The sequence below is a fragment of the Tinamus guttatus genome, unplaced genomic scaffold (genome assembly GCF_059628265.1).
Source record: "Tinamus guttatus ecotype Peru unplaced genomic scaffold, ASM5962826v1 Tinamus_guttatus_pri_ptg000240l, whole genome shotgun sequence".
In the NCBI taxonomy this organism is placed as follows: domain Eukaryota; kingdom Metazoa; phylum Chordata; class Aves; order Tinamiformes; family Tinamidae; genus Tinamus; species Tinamus guttatus.
The window spans coordinates 8,832,687-8,855,883 of NW_028288774.1; the positions used below are offsets into that span (position 1 = coordinate 8,832,687).

A 23,197-nucleotide genomic window follows, 5' to 3' on the forward strand; every position below is an offset into this window, starting at 1 on the left:
TATTGGGTTATAAAACAAGTTGCTCCAAGATGCAACACTGTCTGAAGCCTGCAGAAGGAGCTCACTACTAGATGGATGTAACTGTAGTCGAGCTGAACCAGCAACAGCGGTTCTGTGGCAGCAGGGTGAATCTGATGGAACTTGGCAGGAAAAGGGGTGTTTATTTTGGTTTGGTGTGGGCTCCTCCCCACTGCCTCCCCCTCCACTGCTCTGCGCTGCCTTCTTTGGGGGAAGGGGACAGGCACTCGTGCTTAGCTCCACAAATGGTATCTCTGCTCCTCCTACCTATTGAACATGTAGATATTCACTAGCATAGAATGAAGGTATTTCATCCAAAAGCAAAAAATCCATGAGGGGCAGAGCCAGGAGATGGGAAAATCTTCATCTAATCTGTGCTTAGATGCTGCTGCCCTCTTGACTCTGCCTTGCTTGTGTTAGCAGATGGGTGGAGAGAATGAGGCAACTTTTTTTTTTTTTAATCCCTTCTTCCTGGACTGGTAAAACCACTAACCACTATATGATTATGTAAACCACTAAAAACTCCCTTGGTAATATAATGTGCTAAGAAATCACGGCTTGGCATGCCTGTCCTCTGCATCCTCTCTGGCCTTTCATCAGAACCGACTGGACTGGTGCCACCCTGTCCCAGTGCTTGGACCCAGACACGTGCTGGTTCTGGTCCATCCGTTTCAACAGACTGACTGCTGTGGTCAGTGAAAGGCCCAAGTTTTGATCTTTATTTAACCTCGTCCTTCCTTAGTTACACTAAGCTCCCCAAAGAACCTTTGCATGCCTCAGACTGTACTCACACACCAAAGCTAGGGCCAATCCCTCAGCGAGGAAGCTCTTGCTTTCCCTCTGCCAATTTGCAGAGTGTGAGCAGAGAGGGGGGGAGCACTGCTCCGCACTAAGCCTTTCTTTGCCTGTGTTTATCTCCCAGCCAGCACCGTGGATGCTGTGATAGCTTGTTGTCTTACGTGCATGCATATTTTTAACTGTGATAAAAGAACAGTAGATCTGTCCAAACAAACAAAAAAACAAAAACCAAAACAAAAACATCTTCGTGCTACTCCTTAAAAGAAGTTTCAAGGGCCTGCCTAGCCTTTGTGCTGCTCATTCTTCACACTTCTCAAAGGATGAGAAGAGTAGGAAAGATCCAGCCCAGCCTTTGTTGTGTGATGGTCTTGTGGCATGTGTTAGCTGCTGAGCACAACTACTAGTTAACACATGTTTATCGAGTTTACCTTGTGCCCACAATCACCTTTAGTGGCTGGTCCCTTCAGGGGAGTGTGTGGCTGGGCAGCCCAGGGGGTGCTCGTCAGGGCCTGTCTGCTCCCCAGTATATGGTGTTTGAGAGCTGAGAACCTGGACCAAGAGTTCATTGAGCAGGTCCTGTCCAAAAGCCCCCATGACATTCACCTGAACTCCTCAAGGGTCCAGACCCTTGTACTTTCCACTGATCTACATAAATGGTCTTTGCATTCAGACACCCACTTAATTTTTTCCCCCTCCTTCCTGTGATACAGCTATTACTCACGGCTTTTAACGGGGCTAACAGTGACCTTCTTGTGCATCTAACCCTCTCCTAACCCGTGCAGGCTGCCGGGCTGTGACCCAGCAGCGTGCATGTCCGGCGTGCTCCGCAAGCCGCAGGGAGCGTGCGCAGGCCACGTTTGGTCTGCTGCCTGCCCTCCTGCCGCTATTACTGCTGCAAGCTCATTTCCAAGGAGGAGGAGGAAGTTCCAGCTTCTGACCAGTCTTTGTAAGACCTAGGAATTGCTTTCTCATGAGTCTGGGAGGACTATGTACCTGCAGCTCCAAGACCAGGGAATAAATGAAGACTTGCTTTCTCCCAGCACTGGGGTGTCCCCAGTATATATCCTATATTCCCCATTACTTTTGATTATTTTTTTTTTATGAATCTAGTGATGAAGCTTTCACTCCTTCCCTAGAGAGGGAAGCTCACTATCGCTAAAGGATCTGTGGGGGAAACACCCCAAACTAACGGGTTTTTCTTTTATTTTATGCTGCACTGTGCAGTCTTGGTGTGCTTGTTCTGTGGTGGAAGAGGTGGCAGGGCCGCACGTTGCCAAAGTTGGAGCTTTGCCAACATGGTTCTTAAGCGCTTTGCTTTGTTTTTCCATCCCCTTTTTCTCCTCGTAAGTCTTTAGGACCATGTCCACTGGCTCCTGCGTGAGCTGCTCTGTGCCAGACTCGCCCCGTGCCTTTACCTGCAGCCCTCCGTACCCCCGGGGCGGCTGTACCTGTCGCAGCAGCACCTCGGCCCTCTCCTCCTCCTCCCGGCCCCTTGTCCCTGCCACCCGGGGTGGGACGCTGCTGCTTCCAGTCTGCGTGTGGCTCCGCGGGGACGGTTTCCACCTGAGAGCGTCCGTCTCCCCGCATGGATCTGCACAGGGAGGGAAGGACCAGCAATCCCAAGCGGCGACGCGGAGCCTTGGGCAGCGCCGGGGTCGGAGTTACGCGGCAGCGTCCTTCGGTAGTTCTCAGAGTCACTTTGGTGGTTCAGTATTAAATTTGTTGACACTTTATTTCCCTCTCTCCCTTTTCTCTTTTTCTAATACTTTGCTGAAAAGAAACGTCACTATTTATTTTAGCAGAAATGTATCTTCTAATAAAAATAAAAAAAAATAAAAAACTTTCTCAACACGCTCGCCTTGCCCGTTGCGGGTTATTAAACGCGTTTCTCCCCGAGCCGCTGCAGCGGCTGCCGCGGGCCGGGGCGGCGCCGCGGGGAGCGGAGCGGAGCGGGGCGGGGGGCGGACACGGACACGGACACGGACACGGACACGGACTCGCTTCCCGCTCCTGCTCCCGCCGTTCCTGCCGCTCCCGCCGCCGCTTCCGGGCGGCGCCGCCCCCCGCGGCCGCCGGTGCCCGCGGCCCCGCCGCGCTCCCGCCGCCGCCGCAGGTAAGCGGCGCCGCTGCCCCCCCGCGGGCCCCCGCCATCTCGTGCGGCCGTTGGTGACCGTTGGGCGCCGAGGTGACCGTCGGCGGCCGTTGCCACGTGGCGCGGGGGGCGATGCCGCGTGTGCCCCGCTCCCGGCCCTTCCTCGCGCAGGGACCCCAGCGCGTGGGAAGAGGCAGAGCGTGAAACCGGGAGGGTCGTGGAGACGGCGGTGCCGGAGAGGGCAGCGCTGCCCCCGGCCGCGCCGGCTGCAGCTGCCCCTTGCCGGCCTCGGTGCCCCGGCCGCGCCGCCCGTGCCCCCCGCGGCCTGTGCCCGCGGCAGCCCCGGTGCCGCCGAGCAGCCTCCTCCGCAGCTGCCGCCGGGCTCCAGGGAAAGGCGGCAACGGAGGCGCCTCCCTCAGCAAAACCTTCCCTGCCGAATGCGGCGCCGCGGTTGTGCCTGTGGGGACAGGGAACACCCGGCGCTGCGGCGAGCTGGGAGCCTGTTCCATCGTGTCCACTGCCCTCCTGCTTGAGCGGAGGAGTTTGCAGTCTGCGAGGTGTCACCTTGCGTGCAACTGGCTGACCTGAATGCATGTCCTCTGCTTTCTCCTAGCCTTTATTTCAGTTTATTTTCAATTTGTTTTTTCCCACTTTCCCCTGTTTGGATAATGTTCTTGCTTGCCCAGGGGCAGGGGCAGCCAGCGTTGTGCATGTGGTGGCAACCTTGGTGACAGTGTTGGTGCCGTGGGTCACTATGGCAGCTGGACTAGTGCCTGGTCTCCTTCTCTTTTGAAGGTCTCCTGCTTCTCCCGAGGGAAAGCCTTGCTTCGAGCTGTGGTGTCTTCCTCTTTAACGTGCCCGTGGGATGACTTCAGTGAACTTGTGTATTTAACCTCAGGTCCTTCCTGTAGCACTTCCTGAGAGTAGCGAGGGGAAAAGGAGGCCTGGGATTGCCACCCCTGATACTGAAAAACAGCCGTGCTCAGGGACAGCCTGAGGAGACAGGGTAATCCAAACACAGTTTCCTTGTTTAAACATGCCCCTTCAAGTCCTTGGCTATTCTGATGGAGGTGTTGGGAAGGTGGATATTGTGAATAAAGGGACTCTAGGAAAACCTGTAATCTCTAGCCTCATTTCTCGAAATTTCAGAAAGAATTCCATTTTCTCCCCATATTTTAGAGCTATATTTAATTCTCAGGATTGTATAAATGTGTATATATGTAAGAATATACATGCACATCTCCTGACAACTAAGGAGGTTGCTTGTGTATACTAGATGAAGCTGGTGATCAGTGTAGTCTGCAGTGACTAGGAGTGGAAAAATCCTCTCCTTGCCAGGGCATCCACCTCAGTCCTGCTCTGAGACAGTTGTGAGGCCTGAGGTGTAGGTTCAGGACCCTTCATGATACCACTGTATGAGATCCTCCTGAAACTGCCTTTCTGCAAACGATGCTGTTAAGGATCTCTAGCGTATCTTTATTCTCTTGGCCTCTCTGCTGATGGTGGCAAACTAAGTTGGGTAGCGAAAACGGTCTGCTTGGCTGCCTTGTCCCTCTCAAATGGGAAGATGTCTCCCCTCACCCCCCAGCTCGATGCTTATAATGAATCCAGCCCGTCATCTGGTGCACTGAAGATTTTTATGGTAGATGACAGCTCCATGTGCAGCTGTCTTCAGCAGCAGAGCGACAGTTCTGGTGTCTGCCGTCACTCGTGACTCTGCCAGGCAGCCTCGGAGAATGAGCTGATGGGAGAAGGTCAGTTGACAGTAACGTGAATCATATGGGCAGAGCTGCCAGCGCGATGTTCTTCATGGTCAGAGAGCTTTGCAGATATCGATCCTCGTGGGTAGTAAACTAGGTCTGGTTTCCATAGCATAGTGCACATGTTATTCACTGTTGAAATCCTTTCACTTTGCTAAGGCTGCTTTGGGGGCTGAATCCTCCCACCTCTCTTCAGCTACTTGCACAAGCTCATCTTGGAGTTAAAGGAAGTGACAGAAAGCTTCAGCTGCAGCAATTCTGCCTTCTCCCACCGAGCGGAGCGGCATCTTCCCCGTTCCTGACAGGCACCTCCGCTCGCTCTCTGCAGAAAGACTGAGGTGGCAATTTTTGTTTTACTTTTAACATCAGAATCCCGAATGATCCATTCTGTTGTAGCATCAGAAGAGCAGTGGTACAAAAATTAGTAATTCTGTCCCTTGGTTATCACTGCGTAGCCTTTGAGGTGAGGCAGTGTGAAATGGAAATACAGTTGCTCACTGATGATAATGCTCACTGCCTCTCCTAGTATCTTTGAAGCAACGTTTTCCTTTCTCACCTTGCATCCTATAGCTTTAATTTGCTGCCTGCTGCCAGGAGGGATTTCCCTATGCATGTACCTAATTGCACATTTTGCTAAGTAAACGTGGTGGCTGCAGCTGCACGAGGCCCTGCAGTGATTTGCTGAGTTTTCCCTGTGCGCTCCTGCTGTGGCAGGAAGCACCGTGTGCTTTCCCCAGGCCATATGTTTGAAAAGTTTGCCAGCCCTTGAGCATTTAAAATCATCAGCTGGACTTCAAAGAAATGTGTGTTGGGATGACTTAAGGGTTTTCTGAAAGTGAGTTTTTTCTTGAGTGTTTTCTTATGCTGAGCTTCTTTACATGTTTTTGATTTCTGCATGTGTGTGTATAAGCCAGCAGGAACACTACAGTCCCAGTATTTAACTTGACTGCAGGACCTGGGGGCTTGAGGCGGAATAACAAACATTGGGAGCTTTGGGAGTGAGTGATGCCCAACCTCACGTGCAGAGGCTGCAGTTCTGCGGCCTTTCACACGGGGTCCGGAGCCGTGCTGGCCTTCCCTGTGCTCTGCTCAGCCTGGGATCGCATGCTCTGCACCCTGAGCACTTTTGTTGCTGAGTGTTTCTCTCTCGCCAGGTGTCACAGGGCACTAAGAGGAAGATGTTGTGCTCTAGGAGGCTGGCGGACAGGTTGCTTTGGAGGAAGCAGGGGATGGAACAAGGCTCTGGCGTGAGACAGGGCTCTCGGCCGCATGGTGTAGTGGGCTGGGGGGAAAATGTCAGGTGAGAGAAGTTTGCAGAGGAAGAGCCTTGGATCGCCCCTTCCTTTTACCTAGTCAGGCCGCAGTGGTGATGGGGTGAAGCGTGTGATTCCAGTTAAGCTGGCGGAGATGTCGTCTGAAGGAGGAGCTGTTGCCCCAAGTCTCCAAGCTGGTCTGAGACTTCACCTGGCTTTCCTGTCTGTACCAGCCGCCTGCCCTGCCTCCTTGAAGGGGGCTGCCTGGTTCGGAAGGGTGTTTACGGAGTTCATTAAACTGCAAGTGCCCCAGGAGCTGCATCAGTCCAGCTCCTGGAAGGGAAGGGGCTGAACGCAGCCCGCGGGCTCTCCTGCTGCCCGTAAGCCCTGCCGATGCCTGGAGAAGGCAGGGACGAGTGAGGAGAGGTGCAGATGCTGGGAGGCAGCCGAATACTGTCCCCATTTTATTGTGCCAAACTTCTCTCAATAATATCATTCTGTATCTGCCTTGGTTCCTGCTCTGTAGAAGAGGAAAAGGAGGGGGAGCTTGTCTCCAGCGGGGAGCGCAAGCTGTAGGTGACCCGTGGGTCACCAGCGTGGCGGATATGGAAATCCGCACTGCAGACGAGCGCTCGGGCTCCCAGTAACACCAGCCGGCCGGGCGCTCGTCTGCGGCAGCGGCTGGTGCGGCCGCCCGGCGCGCGCGTCCGAGCCCGGCTGCCCTCGGCTCTGCTGCGGGGCCGGGCCGGGCCCTGCCTGCCTCCCGGCCGGCCGCCGCCACACGCGGAAGCCCGGGCCGCTGGCCCCCGTCCAGCCGCCTTGCAGGCAGACACGGCGCTTCCGAGCCTTGCCCAAGGAGCACGGCAAGCGTCACGGTGAGATAAGATAAAGTCCGACCCAATCCCGGCCGGGGGCAGGTGCGGCAGCCCCGCGGAGGCGTCTCCGGCCTCGCCGGGCCCCTGCGGGGCGGCCTGCGCGGCTCTGCTTCGGGGCCTCGCGCTGCACAGGCGCTTCGTGCTGCGGCCGCGACGGGGAGGTAGGTGGGATGGGGAGCGCCCAGCCGGGGCCTGAGGGCGAAGGAGCAGGCCGGGAGCAGCCCCGGTGCTGCTGCCAGCGCGTGCCGGGGCTGTGTCCTGCCGCAGCTCCAGGGGCGCACGCGAGGCAGGTGCTGTCCTCGGGGCTGGGCTCTGCGGGGACCCCAGCGCCAACCGCGGCTGAGGGCCTCTTCAGCAGAGCCCTGGCCCAGCCTCTCAGCTCTCTGCTCCTCGGGGGTGATCTCCTGTCCTGGACTCTGCCCTTCTGTCTCGTCTCATGGGACGGGGAAAGGATGCGGGTTTATTGGAGGAGAGGAGGAACGCGCAGGCACCTCACAAACACACGCACATTTCTCCCGCTGCGCAGTTCGCTCCAGGGCTAGAGTGCTGCTTTCCTTCTTCTTCACCCTCTTTGCCGCTTACAGGAACTTTCAAGACCTCTGCCTCTACATTCCCTTCCTCCCAGACTGACTTGTAGCGTTCTCTGTAGCACAGCAGAGTAACCCTCTGCTCTGATACAGATGTACAAAAGCTGTTGACTATATGTATTTCCTCTGGCACAAAAAGGCTTTTGCCTCCCATGCAAATCCGGTTGCTTAGTCTAAGCTGCTAAATGCAAACGAATCATTTGTCGTCATTCTCCCTGGGAAGAGCGAGCGGCGCTTTATGTAAAGTAAAGGTGAGATTTCGGCAGCCACGTGAGCAGAGCAGCGCTCGGATTTGGTCTGCAGAGAGGTCGGCGTGGCTGCACTTCGTTCATGATGGTCATGATTAGTTTTGGTGTGTTGTTGTTAGCTCTCTGTTTGTTTTAATACAAAGAGGTTCATAAAACAGCTTAAGTCTAATGGAAAGTGTGGTGTTCAAGTACGTAAGGGCTTAAGAGTTACGGCAACCGTAACCCTGTATTACCCCTCTCTAATCTCTTTGTCTTGAAGGGAGGATCCGCAGGGAAGGAAGTGAACAAGTCTGTCCTAGAATATATACTCAGTCCTGCATGCAACAAAATTTCTTGAGCTTCAGGCACTGTTTAAACTTCCAGGCAACTACTGTTCCTACATGTTTTTTGCTTGCTATGTCACCTACAAACATAGGGAGAGAGAAATTGCACTAAAAAAAAGTCTGCTTCTGGAGTATGGAGAGAACTGTGAATGAGCTCAGCTAGTAAATGTTAAGGTTTGCTGACATTAATAGACACTGAATCCATCTTTCATATGTCCAAACTAAAAAACATATATATACACACATTACCTTTTCTTTTAAGTATGCCTTCAGAATTTTTTTATCCCCCTCCACCTTTCTGTGGTGATGCTGTTTGTGCCTGTTCTCTCAGACTTGTGAGGTGTTAGGGGAGATATTTCAAGCCACTGGTATCAAATAAATTAGTATTTATAGAAATGGATTAACATTTATTAGCTGTGCGTGTGTGCTGGCTTGGTTGTTCTCCCCCTTTCTTCGTACCACCTCCGTGCTGCATCCGAGCAGGGGATCCCTGCGGGCTGCGCCGTGGTGACTCAGCGCGGATCTCTCCCTCCGCTGCGGCTGGGCCAGCGGGGCCCAAGCGCTCGCTCTGTAACGGCGCTCGGGAGCCCTGCGCGCGGGCGGCCGCGCGGGTCCTTACATGGCTCCATCCGCTCTGTGTGGGAGTCCACTGCTCTGAACAGTGTAACTGAGGTCTCCGAGTGCCTTCAATAAATTGAAACCCTTTTTGGCATCAGTGGATAAGGCCTTTTCAACCTGTACCAGTAAACACACAGGATGTGCAGTGTGATTGAATTAGCATTTCTATGAGAACCATAACTTTTGTATTTCCTGGCCTTTACCCCTGCAATACTAGGGCTTCGTTAATATGAGGTTCCAAAATGCCCCCCCCTTCCTTTTTTTGTTTATTAAGCTTTTTGTTCTGGTCAGTACTAAGAGGAGCTTTAAAAGCACTCTGGGAGGAGATAGCAGACAGGCTGTGAGGTGCTGGCGAACAGTTTGCTCCCCTTTTTGTGCTGTTATAGAATTCGCGGCTGGGATGGGAAGCACAAGCTGAGGCCACAGCTCAGTGTTCAGCGTCACCTCTGCCGCAGCGGTAAACAAAACGGTGAGTAAAAGCCCCCCTTTGCCAGAGGCAGGTGACACAGGCAGCCGGATTTTCACCTTGGCTGCATTGCTAGGGCAGCTCATTGCACAGAAGGGGCTGGGAAGTTGAGGAATCCACGTGCTTTAGTGATTGCTAACATCAGGCCTTCCCCCTTCCACACTGTGGATTGATGAAGTCTCCGCTATTCCGATGGCAGCGGGAGCCTTCCCAGCGGGAAGTGCTGGGCAGAGAGGATTCCTCCGTGCTCCGCAGCGCTGGGCCTGCCCGCTCGCCACTCCTGCGCCAGCGCTTGTTTGCTGGGCAAATATTAGCCTTGAGGGCTGATGCGAAGAGGCATGTGAAGAGGGAGGGAGCAAAGGGGACTCCTCATCTCGCCAAAAGATGAGGAGTCCTCGTGCCAGCGGCTCTGTGCCCTTTTGTCCCTTTGTCACCCTCGGGGAAGCCCTCGGGTCTCCCTGGTGGGAGCCGATGTGGCTGAGGGCAGCTCTGTGCCAGCTGGAGGCCCCGAGGCTGCCCCTGGGGACGAGCCCGCTCCCCATTGAGGATCTCGGGCTGGCAGAGGGCACGGAGAAGCCTGTTTCCTTTTTGGTGGCACAGTGGGAGGGGAAAAAGGGGCACTTTAGTTAGCGACAGTAGAGAGTAGGCTCCATGGCTGTTTTAATGGGAAAGTCTTGGACACAGAGCACACCCCACAGTAGCACATGCTCTTTTACCATGCTTTGGAGGGATATACCTTGCTCTTCAATGTCCTGTCACACCTTTCCTTTTTTTTTTCTCCCTAAGATTTATATACTTTTCTTTGTAAAATAGTTGACAGACTGTGGAAGTATGGAATCAAACTTGAGGCAAGATTCACAGTTTGCAGTGAGGTAGGCACCAAGCTACTTGCTTCCCCAAGAAATTCCAGCTGCTCAGCGTGATATATAGGATCATCTGCTTTCCTACTGTTTCTTCCCATCTCGCCTGAGGCAGCTCAGGCACAAGCCCTTCTCCTTCACAGCAGCTGTGCATGAGAAAGGATTGTGAGGAATTAGCCCAGGGCACGAAACTGCAGGATTTCATGTGCTGCTGCACACGAGTCTGCTGCTGCAGCCCCTGTTGGAAGGGGATGTGCAGACCACACCTCCTAGCGTGGACCTGCTCCGATGCTCTCTTCACAGCAGCTGTGCTATTTCCTCACTGGATTTTGCTGGGGATACTGTCGGTTCCAGGGAAGGGGAGCGATACCGTCCTACTTCCCCAGGTATTTGGGAGTTGAACCTGTAGAGGGAAGAAATGACGTTGTGCTGTAGGGGGAGAGCAGAAAGCGCCTCTTGTGGGTAGGGAATTGTCTGAGGAGAAGGGAGGCTGGACGGGTTTGCAAGCTGCTGTGTCTCAGCAGAGTTTCTGCCTAGGAGCTTTGTGTTCTGACTTCCTGCGTTTGCTTTAAAGCAGCAGCATAGAGACAGGACAGGGGTTTAGTGAGTGGAGTGGCACTGTGTGCTGTTACAGAAAACAGTGATTATTCCTGTTCTTTATTTGTTCATTTAGAAGAACTGGAGGTGCTTAATTAACTGACGGTTAATTCTTTGGTTTGAATTGCCCAGTTGAGCTGAAAATGCTGGCTCCCAGTTTTGATAATGGTTCTGCAGGTTGCTTAATTGGCTAGTGGCTCTCTGATCTGGGAATCGCTGCTTCACAGCGATCACTGCAACGGCATTATTTTCAAAGGTAAAGAAAATGCTGTCTTATGATATGGGAGATTGTGTTGTTTTCTTATGAAATGAAGGTCATGAGCTGGCTGGATTAGAGACGAAGGCCGTTGTGCTGCATGCTTAGTGAAAACTCAGAAGTTTTCTTTGAAATAATTGTCCGCTCTCTCTCCCAAGCACACCTATTTCTCCTCCTTCCCTCCAGCCCCACTTTCTCTAATGCTATGTCAGTTTTGCTACTGGGAGCTTCAGTGACAGCTTTTGCCAGCGAGGGGATATTTCCTCCCAGGTAATTTCACTTTACCCAGACCGGTCACAGCAGTCGCACAGGGGTAGCTGAGCAAAGACACTTTTGAGGCAGCTTTTGGGCTCAGCTCTGATGTTGTTCCTTGCATGGCTTGCTGCTCGCACTAGGTGTGCGGGGAACCTGTGCCAGTCCCTTCCATGTGTTGCTCTGCCCGTGGAGGAGAGGTTCAGGGCATGTGGCTACTTATAGCATTCTTTGGTCTTCTGTTTTGAAAAAAAAAAAAAATGAGGCTTTCAATATTTTGCTGTGTTATGTCTTGAATGAGAAAAGGAAATGAAATTTCTGGTATCTTGCACAAGATCCTGGGAATCGTGGACACTTTCCTTTAGGGGGAGGAGGGGGGCGTGCTGCTTCCCGGCACCCAGGACCCAGCTGTGATGCTCTCAGTGGTCAGGCAGCTGGGACCCGGCTGCGCTCAGGAAGGGGGTTTCGTCCTTTCCCCGCGCGCGTTAATGCGCCGTTTCGGGGAGAGCGTTTTGCACCGCGCAGCCAGCAGCTCCCGGCTCACGGAGCGGGGGAGGTTGCGTTTCTCCCCGCTGTTATCAGGGTGGATCCGCAGCTCCGCACTCACTGGACGTCGCGCGCCCGGGTGCGTGAGGCAGGGGCAGGGTTAATGGTTTCCTCGGGAATTGGCTCCGCTGCCTCAGCTGTGTTTGCTGTGCTCACAGAAAGGTCAAAGTGTCTGTGGGTCCCGTACACTGCTAGTGGGTGAAACGGATGCAGCCCCAACCGCAGAGAGGCTCCTCGGGGTGCTGCCTTGTCAGGAAATCCTCTCTGCCTTCATTCCTGCTCATCAGTCTTTGCAAACTGGTTTTGTCCTCTGTGTCCATGTGGGACGGTGCCGAGGAGCCACAGAAAGGTTCCCCTCCTGGTCTGTCTCGAACACGCAGCCTAAAAAGACTGCGGTGCTGAGATTGCTGTGCCCTGTGGGAGACACCAGAGATGAATTTGCTGGGATGAGGGAAGCATGGCTCAACTCCGTGCACTCTCCTGCACCATCCAAAAAGAGACACTTTGTGTTTGGTAGCCCTTTATAGACAAACTCGGGGAAGAAAAATATCAGGCCACTTTTCCACCCTGTGGATTCTTGGGGCACCCTCAGTATCCTCTCTCAGGGGCTTCCACAGTTTAGTGACATGATGTTCACAAATTATTTTCTTTAAAGAAGACAATAGCTTGGCACTTGGATAGTAGTTGTTTGTTCTCTCTGCCATTTGGGAATAGGCTATGTGCAAAACTCAAACAATTTAAGACTCTGTGTATCCATTAGAACTTTTTATCCACTTAATATTATTCTATATAACTTTTTGGGGTCTGTGAAGTACTTCAAGGGCACTCACAGAGTGTGTCCAGCTCTACCCCAGCACAGGAATGAGGGATCCTTCCCAAGGGCAGGGAAGGAGGCCGGTGCACGGATGCTTCGGGTGTGCTTAGGCTGTGACAGGAGTCGCAACCCTGACGGTTCTGCTGCCGTGTCCTCGCTGGGTGGTGGGGCCATGGGGGTGCTCGCCGTGGGTCCAGTTTTCCTGGATGCCATCCTGGCTGTTCAGTGATTAGTGGCACAAGCCCAGGAGAACTGCGCTGGCTTCTGCTTGTCGCCCCTGCTGACCTGCGCACAGGCAAGCGCTCCCTTTGCTCCAAGGTAAAGCAGCAGCGCTCCAAAGAAATCTCTGGGAACGCGTTTTCACTTAAACAAGCCGAGGAGATGCCCCGCGTTTCTACTTCCAGCGGTGACAGTTGCAAGAGCTCTGAATGTGACAGCTGAGGGCTGAAGCTCATCTTCCTTATGGGATGTTCCCAGCTGCTGCTCCAGTTCATGGAGGAGAGGAGGAGACAAGAGGGGGCTGCTCCTTCCCTGGGTTCCCCATGCTCCGTTTTCAGTTTGCATCATAACATTTCAGGGCTGACCTCATCTTAAGTGCTACATCCTCTGTCTTCTTGCCTCCTTTTCCCATATCTGGGTGGCAAAGAAAGTTTATTCACCTCTTTCCTGCCTTATCTGTAGCATCACCAGGAGAACAGAGCACTTTGCAGCAGAGCAGACATGCGTGGTCTGAAGCCAGTAGTCTAAATCCACCCACTTGCTGCTGTACTTAGAGCAGCACCTACCTCCAACTTCGCAGTGCTGCTGCGCAGTGGGCAGCTAATGGGAATAAAGGTAATATTATCTTTTTACCGTTACAAGTTCCTGTCCTTCTCAGTTAATGTTCTTGAGCTCATTGCCTTTGTGTTCATAAATCACATACTTGTGGTAGAACATTAACAGCAGTGGCATCAGCAGGAAATTTGATGCTGCTCATAGCCTTTTCTACTTGACTAAGTGAATGGTATTTACTTACTCCCAGCTAATCATGTCCTTTGTGGATGTACAGCATGATCCCTGGTCTGTGGAAATACAAAGGAATTCTCCCTCCTGCATAATAGCACTGGTTTTCTTTTCACTGCTCTTGTGATATATGCTTTGAGGTCTTGTGCTGTATGTGTGAGATCTTGCAATGTTTCTTTCTGTCTCTTTAAAAACAAACAAAAATATCCTGGGAAACATGTAGCCCTCTCGAAGGAAAAAGACCTTGTAAAAATGAGTCTTCTTTTTAAACCAGCTGTTGTTGTGTACCATATCTGATTGTGGATATGTTCTTTATTTTCTGAAAATTCAGCTGTGCACTAGTTATATCGATGGGTCCTAGATCATTAGCTGTATATGGAAAAAATGTAGTTTGGGTTTTGTTTTTAATTGCTGAGAGTTAACTCTTGGTCCAAATACAGTCAGAGGAAAAAGCTCATGTTTTCCCTCTCCTCTCCCCAAGAAAAACAACCCAGCGAAGCCAAAGCCCCAATTAGTAAGAACAAACATGCGCCCTCGGTGTTTGCAGTGCCAACACCATGACGCTCTGCTACGGTGCAAGAACTCCAAAGTGTTGATAGGCAAAGCAGAGGAATGGTGTGGGGGCGTGATGGAGACACAGTATTTGTGGCAATTTCCAGGGGAAAAAGGTATTTTCTGGTATATTCTTAGGATCTGTCTGTATTAAAGGCTTATTACACTAATGATTGCTAGCAGGTGTTGGTGCTTCCTGTTGTGGTGTGGGGTCAGAAAGCTCAGAAAGCATCGCTGAGTGCAGCTTGACAATGTCGCTTGTTCTAAAGGCTTAAAATAAAATGAAGAATTGTTACCCTTCTCCTGCTGCTTGCACGTGGGGGTACTGAGCCTGCATCAAAGTCAATTGCTTTCACGGCAGGGTTTTTCTGCCACGGTTGAGAAGTTGGCATGCCAAGTCATAAAGAAGAGTTCCCCTGTGATAAACTTTGATGAGGGAACCCGTGGTTTGCAGCAGAGAGCCTTCTCTTAACGTGCAGGCTGTCCTGCCTGCCAGAGCCCTTGGAGCTGCCCGTGTTCCTGGGATATACCTCCTTATCTCAGCGGCACATCCCGCATGTAGCCACCCGTAAATATTGCAGCATGGCTTAGCTCAGAGCTAGCAAGCTGGGCTAATCTCCTGCTGAGTAAACAACACAAAGTTTCCTGGATTCGTTCCTGTTTCCTTAAAGGGACACAACCAAGGGCAGGCAATTAAGAGAGGGAGAAAGGGAGAGGAGTGTAGCTCTAGATATTACACCTGATTTCAGGCTGTCTGCCCAGGGTGTGTGGGTTTTTGGTTTGTTTTTTTAACGAAAAATCGCTTGCAAAACAATTGATGTTTTTCTAATTTTTCAATGTATTTCTTCTCCTGTGGTTCCCTTAGGGAAGGGAGCACCCAACAACCACCCAGACAGAGTCCAAACAATGGAAATAAATTTCCTATAAAAGGGAAAGGGCAAAATTTAATTTTATACAAAGTATATTGAGAAATAACTTTTCCTTCTGCTCTCCTCCCAGCCTTTCCAGGCACTGTGGCAGAGACTTTTAAAACTGTTTCCACCAAATGTGTACACAGTTCCCTTGAGCAGCTTTTGGATATCCAGGCCGGGTGGAAGCAAGTTTGACACAGGGATTAGCATGACTCTTGGCAAGACTCTTCTCTGCATTCCCCTGGTCAGAGAGACTTGTAGGGAGATAGTTTGGTCAACAAATTCAGAATATTTGGGTTTTTTTGCATGCCACAAAGATAATAATTTTACATGTGTGTGCTTGATCACTGAATTTCAAACCACTGTTAAATCTGACAGCCAAATTACCTGAACATGGGACTGTGTCCTATGAGGGGTGATGTTTTTATAGTAATTATTTGCTTCCCAAGTGTCAGGAGAGAGAGGTAGAATAAACAATTCAGTGGCCTATGTTTGGCATAAAATGGAATAAGGACCCAAATCACTTTTATCACAGATAAAGCCTAGTTGTTGCTCTTCTGCTTCTGGATAATTTGCCAATCCTGTGAGCAAGCTGCACGCGCTTGGTATCCTGCTGCATCTCGTGGTGTTTCTGCTCCGCGTTTGTGGCTTGTGGCAGCAAGCGGCTGGTGCTGGAGGGGCACCCACGTCGCCGCAGCCCCTGGTCCCCTTCTCCTGTGTTGCATCCCGTAACGCAGGGGATCCAACCTGGCTCACTCAGTGTTTGCTTCGGAGAGGCCTGGTGTGACCAGCTTTCACCCTGGCTTTTGGAGGATGGAGCTGGTGAATTCCTGACTGTTCTTGGATAAGCCTACGTTTGCTGCTGGGTGGCCTCCTTCCTGGGTATGCCTGGTCCTGCCAAGAGCTTGTTGGTGTGTTCTGCTTGGAGAGTGGGTGGTCCCGGCTTGTGGCACGTTATTTCCTTGGGCGCCTCACTGTGTCCAAAGAGCAGCTCCCTGCCATGAACGGATCTGTTGCTGTGTTGCAGGCTTCTTTTAAAGTTGCAAGACTTGTTTTATGCATGAGGAGAAAGGAAAGGGTGTGTGTGTTCTTCTGATCTATTTGAATGAGCGGCTTAACTATTCAGCTTTAGCGTGGGGTGTTTTTTATTTCTAATTATACTTCCTCAGGTAAAGATAGATGAGGATACCTTTAGGGAAGCTTCTCAGCAAATACCTAAGCAGTCAGTTTTGTGCTACACCTTAGATGTAGTACTAAGTACTCTGTGCTTCTTTAAAATTCTCTCCTGCCACCATGTCACCAAAAGCTCATGGTACAGGAAGACAAAAACCTGCATTCTGGGTCTCCAAGCACGCGACTCTGCAATCCTGCATAAACTGCTTTGCAAATTGTGCTTAGTTTTATGTCTTTCAGTAACTGTTGATTCCTTGTGCTGCATCCTTGCAGGACCGCTAGGAATGCTGCGTGCGCCCTGCCGGTGACGGAGGTCATCTGAGGACTGACTGTGGAAAACTTGGCAGGACTCCCCTCTTTCCTTTCCTCTTTGTCATCGGGCTGCCAAAAAACACCACTGTGGTCACGTGTATGTGGTGGTCACAGTAACATGGATAAGGGCTCTCCGCTGTAGATAGCATTTTAACCATCAGTTTTCTTTGCCTCTTTAACATTGATTACTACTATAACACCAAGCTCAGTAATAATGCTATAACTCAATAGCGCTGGCTTGAAATAAATTCTCTGTCCTTTTCAGGGAACAGCACCTCGGGTTCAGTCTCCTGTTTGTTGAGATTGGCAGTGCATTCAGATTCTTCACTCAAGTTGTTTTAAAACTATGAAACCGTAAAACTATTTTGATGCTCAGGTTTCTCATATAATTATCTGTCTCTAGGAACAGAGTCTTAAAAAAAAAAAAAAAAAAAAACAAAAGCAGCCGGCTGCTGCACACATCAGAACCTGGCTGGGGGAGCTGACAATGCTGCTGGCATAGGCAGGTGACAGGACTTATCTGTCTGGGACCATATGGCAAGCTGAGTCAGGGCTAGAATTCAGGTCTTGTGATTTCCCCAACAAGTGCCTTGCCCAGAGGATCCGGCTGACTTTCTTTGCACAAGACAAACTACACCTTTATGTCTCAGGTGGTTAAAATAGGCCTGGATGTAGTGCTGGTCAGAGTTACCTTGGTGTGGGCATGCAAGGTGGCAGTGCTGGCCACCTTTCCTGATAGCTGATTTCCCAATTGTGGACTTTGTCTGAGATGGCCCATATTTGCTTTCTGGGTCCTGTAAATACCTGGGAAACTGCCATGTACATGCAGGTTGGATTTTGCTTCCTGGGCCCCAGGAGATGCTATTGATAGCTCTGCCAGTGCCTTGGAGATGAGCTCTGTCCTCTGCCACTGCTCCTGCGTGTGAAGGCGCAGGGAGCACTTGTTTGGTCTGATGCAGGGACTCTGCGCTCTGTTGTGGGGCAGATGCGTTTCAAACTGTGCAGCAGGCACACAGAAAACTGGAATAATCCTGTGAAACTCTGTCAATACCGTATGGTTCTAGCAGGCACATGATTTTTATCAGCAGCTCTTGGTCCCATCAGAGGGCTCATGGGGGCAGTGAATATTTTTACTCCGATTCAGAGAAACTGGAAAAGTGTTTTGGAAGATAAATCTGTTCAGGAAAGAACCACATGGCACTTCTGGCCCCAGAATTTCCCAGAGAAGAAAGTGGTAGAGGCCAGTGGAGTGAGTCCATTGGGGAAGTCTTTTCTGTGCTTCCCCTGCTGTTGCTCTTCTGTCAGCTGCTGTTTATGGCCACTGCAGAGGGTGAGATTTTGGGCCAAACAAACTTTGCTGTGCCCATAATGGATGTTCTTGCAATGGAAATCAATAGCCTGAGGTATAGATATGGTCCTGACACCAGGCTGGCTGTGGAAATTAATGCTTAGCTGGTATGGCCTCAATGACCATCTTCTCCTGCCATGTGAGATCTGGAAAAATGAATCCTGGCCAGTCTTCTCTTGCAAAACTTCAGTAGCAACCTGGGAGCTGTCACAGGGAGGTGACGTGCTCTGACTTGGCTTGTGACCTGCCATTGAGGGAAGGTTTGTCCTTACCTGTCTTCTCTGGCTCCTCCACATGTTTCAGACAAATGTGCCTCTTGCAAAGCTGAGCCTTTGCCCTTGGGCTGCTCTTCTGGCCTGTCTGGGGCCCATGCTTATACCGTACTTGACAAATACCATGTTCTTACAAATGGGGACACAGAAGGAAAGGCCGTTGGGAGAGGAGTCCATCTGAAAGCTGCACTGTATCTTGCTTGCTGGACTCTATCTTATTTGCAGCTTTATTTCTCTGCAAGGTCATCCTGCCTTTGAGAGAGGTGCATCTGTCTTCAAGCTGCTTGAAGCAGCCTGAACAAGAGATGCTCAATGTTGAATTAATGGGCTTGGTCTTTTACCTGCTTGAGTCAAATCCTTTCAGATTTGTGGCCCCTAGCACCTCTAATGAAGAGGCTTTTAGCTCAGCTAATGTTTTAGATCTGCAATACAGCAGGGCTTTTGATAAAAGGAGATACTAAAGGTAGGGATGAAATGTGCCTCCAAGAGAACAGAACATCCTCCTGGTACAACTCATTGCTGCAGCGGAGCTGGGGAGATGTTGCCTGTGTGTGCTCCCCTGGCTTTTGAAACAAAAATGAAGAACTTGCTTTCCTTCTTTTCCCCTTTAGCCCCTAGAATTCCACAAAGCTTGAGTCCTAGATCTGTGCTCCTGACTTGCCTTGCATGTCTACCTGACTAGAAGGCAAATATATAGTACTAAGAGAGTACTCTAGATTGTCCTCTGCAGTGTTTCAAATAAATAAGTCTTCAGGTGACGCTGAACTGAGGTGCCATGGAAAAAATACTCCTTTGAAAAGGGGGAGTGAAGCAATCTAGTTGTTCTCTGGAGCAGAACCACCCTCTTGCTCACCAGACAGCTGTAATGAACAGAGTCAAATATCACGGTACATAATTGCCTTCTCCTTTTGTATTAGTTTCATACGTTTCATGCTTGTGACATTCTTTTCAGCCATGATGTTCTCTATCCTTCTAGTGCCCCAGTAGTGCAAACAGAATTAACTTGGCTGTTATCGCGGCATCTGTACTTGGCTTTTATTTCCTGGTGATTAAAAAAAAAAAACCCACACGCCTTGGGTCACACTGTTTAAATCTGCTCTCAGCTTGCCTCTCAGCTCACTGTGCCCCGCACCGCAGACCGTGGATCCGCAGGAGGAGAAGCCTAGAGCAGTCGGTGCAGCAGGGCTTTGAAAAGTGGTGCTGTTGCAGAAGACAAGCTGTCTGGAGGGTGTTATGTTGGATCAGTAAGTCGGAAGGTGGGTTGGGGTAGGGTTATGTTGTACTCGTCTTTACAGGCACAGTGCTGTACTTAGAGAGGGGGGCTCTCATTCCCAGCGTTTTTGCTTTGGGTACTTGTAAATAATGGGAATTATTTTCTTTGGCATCTGATGTATCTTCATGATCGGGTAGTTTCCTTCCTTCAAAGGTGAACATTTCAGATTAAAATTCTGTTGGCAGCTTATAAGCTTTCAAAACAGAGGCTGGGAGGCAAGAGGAGCAGGAATGCCCAGCTTATTAAATTTTTCCCAGCTTATATCTCAGTGTAGAAATTTTCTGACCTTTCTTTGTGCTGTAATAAGATGAGATGGAATTGCTCTTTGGGAAATGTTAACAGGAAAATGTCAGAGGTGGAAGGTCAGCTGGGGGACCTGGGTGGGAGTGTGCTGGGAGAAACATTCCTCCTGCTCTCTGCTCTGTTGCTCGCTCTTGCCAGTGGGATTTTCCAGTTTCCCTATAGATCTGAGCCAGAGGAGGAGTGGTGGCAATAGCATCCTGGCTAGATGCGTGGTCTGGACCCGTCAGTGTGCCAGGTTACAGCTCTGTGGCAGGTTCACATCCGCCCCGTTCGGCAGGGACTGCGCCTCTGGGGCAAGCTCTGCTCATAGTGTCTGTCTCCCCCTACTCCTCGGTAACGGCTATGGATGCTGAACGTTGTCCTTTCACACCACATGGAACTGGGTAATGTGTGGGATGGGGGTGGAAGAACATATTTGATGGGGATTTCTCTGTTTCCTGCCCACAGCTCTTCCGTTTGCCTCCACCCTGGGGGGAAAGACTTTGAGAAGATGGAGAACCAGAGGGGATATGGCCGCTGGGAAGGAGAAGAGGGGGACGAGGAGGATGAGGTGGCTCCCGGTGCTTCTCCTTCCAGCCAAATGAGTGAGCTGGAGGATGTACAGGTGGAGATGCTCGAGAAGGCAAGGGAGCTCTTCCAGCTATGTGACAAGGACGAGAAGGGCTTTATCACCAAGGTGGACATGCAGGTGAGGTAAAAATCCTTCCCCATTCAGCTTTAACAGCTTCTTCCCCCTTATAGCACCTCCCAAGCACTTGTACAGTCAGGGGAGCCAGAAGAGGGGGAGCCTGAGACTGGCACGTCTTCACCTTGGCAAACGTGGGCATGTGCACAGGCTCTGTGTGATCTCATATCCTGGAGCTGGACTTTGCCACAGCCAGCTGCTAGGAATCAAAAATTCCGATTTATTTATTTGTCCCAAATTCTTCGGACAAGGGAAACTGCGATTGCAAATTTTTAAGGGATGCATAATATCACAATCTTTGCAACACTCCCTACAAACATTAGGCATGCAGCAGGATGGATGGGAAATCTGGAAGTGTAGACACTGTGGTTTAGTTAAAATACAAGAAACCACTACCAACAGAAAAACTATCCACAACAACAAAGAAACTGTATTTTTTTATTATCTGTTTTTCAACAGAATCTCTAGTTATTTGTGTCTTTTTTAACAACTTACTTTACTGGGAAGATTACATATGAATTATCTTTCTTCTGTCCAATCTTTCTCTCCATGTGTAATTATCACTTGGCAGGGCCTCTTTAATAAGTAAAAGCTGGATTAATCACGGATTTACTTTGTTTTGGGTTGTGTGATGCCTAATTCTGTGTACTTATGCTAATAGATATTTATTAAGCCTTACCTACAGCTCTGTGTTAGACAGTAGTGGTATTTTAGCTGTACTTGTTACATGGAAGCACTGTAGGGGAGCCCTTCATGCTAAATACCCATTTACTGCAAGGGAAATTTGCCTGCTCCTTCTCTGTATGTTGGGAATAACGATACGATCCCGCAGACAGGCGGTGACGGAAGAGCGCCCGGCCAGACTGGACGTCCTGGCTGTGATCTGTGGCGGAGCTGGTGCCCGAGCTGGTGGCTGAACCCCGTCCCCGCAGGGCCGAGGCCGCGGTGCTGCTGTGGTGGCCGCGGTGGAGCCGCAGCCGCCTCAGGCCGAGCGGCGCCCGGGCGCCTTGCGGGCCCCCGCTCAGCGCCGTGAGCGGGTGGCAGCCGCTCTGCGCTGGGGGAGCTCCCTGTGCAGTGCTGGTTGAATCAGCCGGTAATGGGAAGCATTGCCGTGTCAGGGCCCCCGACAGGCGCTTGTGCCGTGACTCAGCTGTCCTGGTAGGCTGTCACATTCCATCTGGGATGCACCCGGATAAGGGCACCTTGCCGGGGAAAGCGAGGGCAGAGTGAATCACATGGAAGACTTGAGTTGTGCCTTCATCTCCCTTCTTCGGTCTTTCTAGCGGCTGCAGAACGAGCTCCCCCTTACGCCTGAGCAGCTGGAGACTGTTTTTGATAGCTTGGAACAGAACAATAACGGATACCTGACGCCTGTGGAGTTCAGCATGGGACTAGGTAAGAACTGTTCGGAAACAGAAGTAGGGAAAAGCCTGTCTATGTGAAGCTCTCAGGAAACTTGTGCCTCTTGCCCCTTCCTTAGTCGAGCTTCTTGGACCCGTGGAGTCATTACTGGCGTCTGGATCAGAGTGTAGCAAATGGACGTACATGGTCTAGGATTTTTAGAAACGGTTAAGGAGGCTCTTGAGTTGCCACGTCCCAATTGCTCAGGCTGCTGAGGGCTGTCTCCCAACCACGTCTTTCTTTTTGGTGCTTCAGTTTGAATAACCAGAAACAGCCACCTCTGAAAGGAGAAGCTTATAAAGATTTCCTCAGAGTAAACGTAGAAATCCTTATCTTAGGCCAGTTTATTCTGGGAATGTGCAAATGCACAGCATGCATGTTTCTACTACCTGCTGCAGGTGTGAAGGTTTGTTGTGTGGTGCTTCTTCAGAAACAAGAGTCATCTTGACAGCATGGGCTTTTCCACCCTGCTCTGTGTGGAAGGTAAACGGGGGCCATTTGGGCACCTTGGCATCTCCTGGGCCTTCTACACTGTGACTCAAACAAATGTTGTTTGAGATGTTTGCCATAGTCATGGACAGGCATCATAAGAGCACCTGCCTCAGTGCTGGTGCAGGCAGACAGGATTCCTCTTTGTGCCAGTCGTCCTGGCTGACCATTCTGACTCAGCCTGAAGTGGAACAAGTTGTCAGGCTGTGTTGGCAGCCTAACTCCATGGGATTTACTTCAGTCTAGACAAAACAATTTCTGCCCTTCTTTTCTTTACAGTCACCCTTTTTGTCTGGCTTTCCAGAATCCTTTTCAGGCTTTGCCTCTAACTCACAAGTTTTCCCTGGCATATTACTGTTTAAAGCAATTTCTGAGATCCTTCTGGGATGTCAAACCAATTTTCAGATCATTCTCTACCTCAGTTTTCCCAGCTGTAGAAGAGTAAAGATAACTCAATCTTTAAAACAGATGTTCTAAATGGCTAATCCAAACCCGTGTCCTTAATTAATTGTCCAAGCCTTCAAATTTTAAACTGAACTAAGGCCTGTCTGTCTATGTTGCAACTTTTTTTTAACAGTACACAGTTAAGAGAGCGAGAGAGAAGGTTCCAGGTCCTCCATCCCGTTGCATTACTCCCTGTATCAAGAGAAATCCATTGCAAATCCAAGCAACCTGCATGTGTCAGCGCACAAACAGAAGAAAGATGAGGAGGGAAAAAGGAGCTCACGTGAACTAAACCTCTGCATTCTTTTTTTACAGATGACTTTCATATGCAGATAGGAGAGGGAATGTGGTTATGAGATTTAGTTTGGAGCCAGGAGTGGTGGAGTTAAGTGATTTGAAGTACACAGATTTTGGACTTTTTCCTCTAAGAGCAGCTTCATGTTCTCATCCGTGTTCTGAAAGTCCTTGGCGCCTGGCCCTGTGGCTTGGATGTCACCTCTGCCTTACGGAGCAAGCAGATTTATTTTAGAAAGTAAGGGTAGTTCTCAATGAAGATCTGGTCTCTGTATACCAGACTAGTGCTGGCTCCTGGAGAGGATTGCTTGCTCTGTTTCTTTAAGCAGAATTTGTCCCCCAGTACCAATATTTGTCTCATTCCTTGAACAGCAT

At 50.5% G+C, this 23,197-nt stretch overlaps 2 protein-coding genes across 2 annotated transcripts in view; both read left to right on the top strand.

Annotated features, from left to right (window-relative positions):
* The window catches only part of RPLP2 (ribosomal protein lateral stalk subunit P2), a 192,369-nt gene that overhangs the window by 33,761 nt on the left and 135,411 nt on the right, over window positions 1-23,197 (top strand). The window lies entirely within an intron of this gene.
* CRACR2B (calcium release activated channel regulator 2B) overlaps window positions 9,870-23,197 on the top strand; it is a 33,945-nt gene continuing 20,617 nt past the window's right edge. Inside the window, exons 1-3 of the mRNA XM_088525818.1 lie at window positions 9,870-9,910; window positions 19,957-20,197; window positions 21,478-21,589. Of these exons, the coding sequence (XP_088381944.1) occupies window positions 9,870-9,910; window positions 19,957-20,197; window positions 21,478-21,589 (394 nt within the window). The remainder of the gene's footprint in view (window positions 9,911-19,956; window positions 20,198-21,477; window positions 21,590-23,197) is intronic.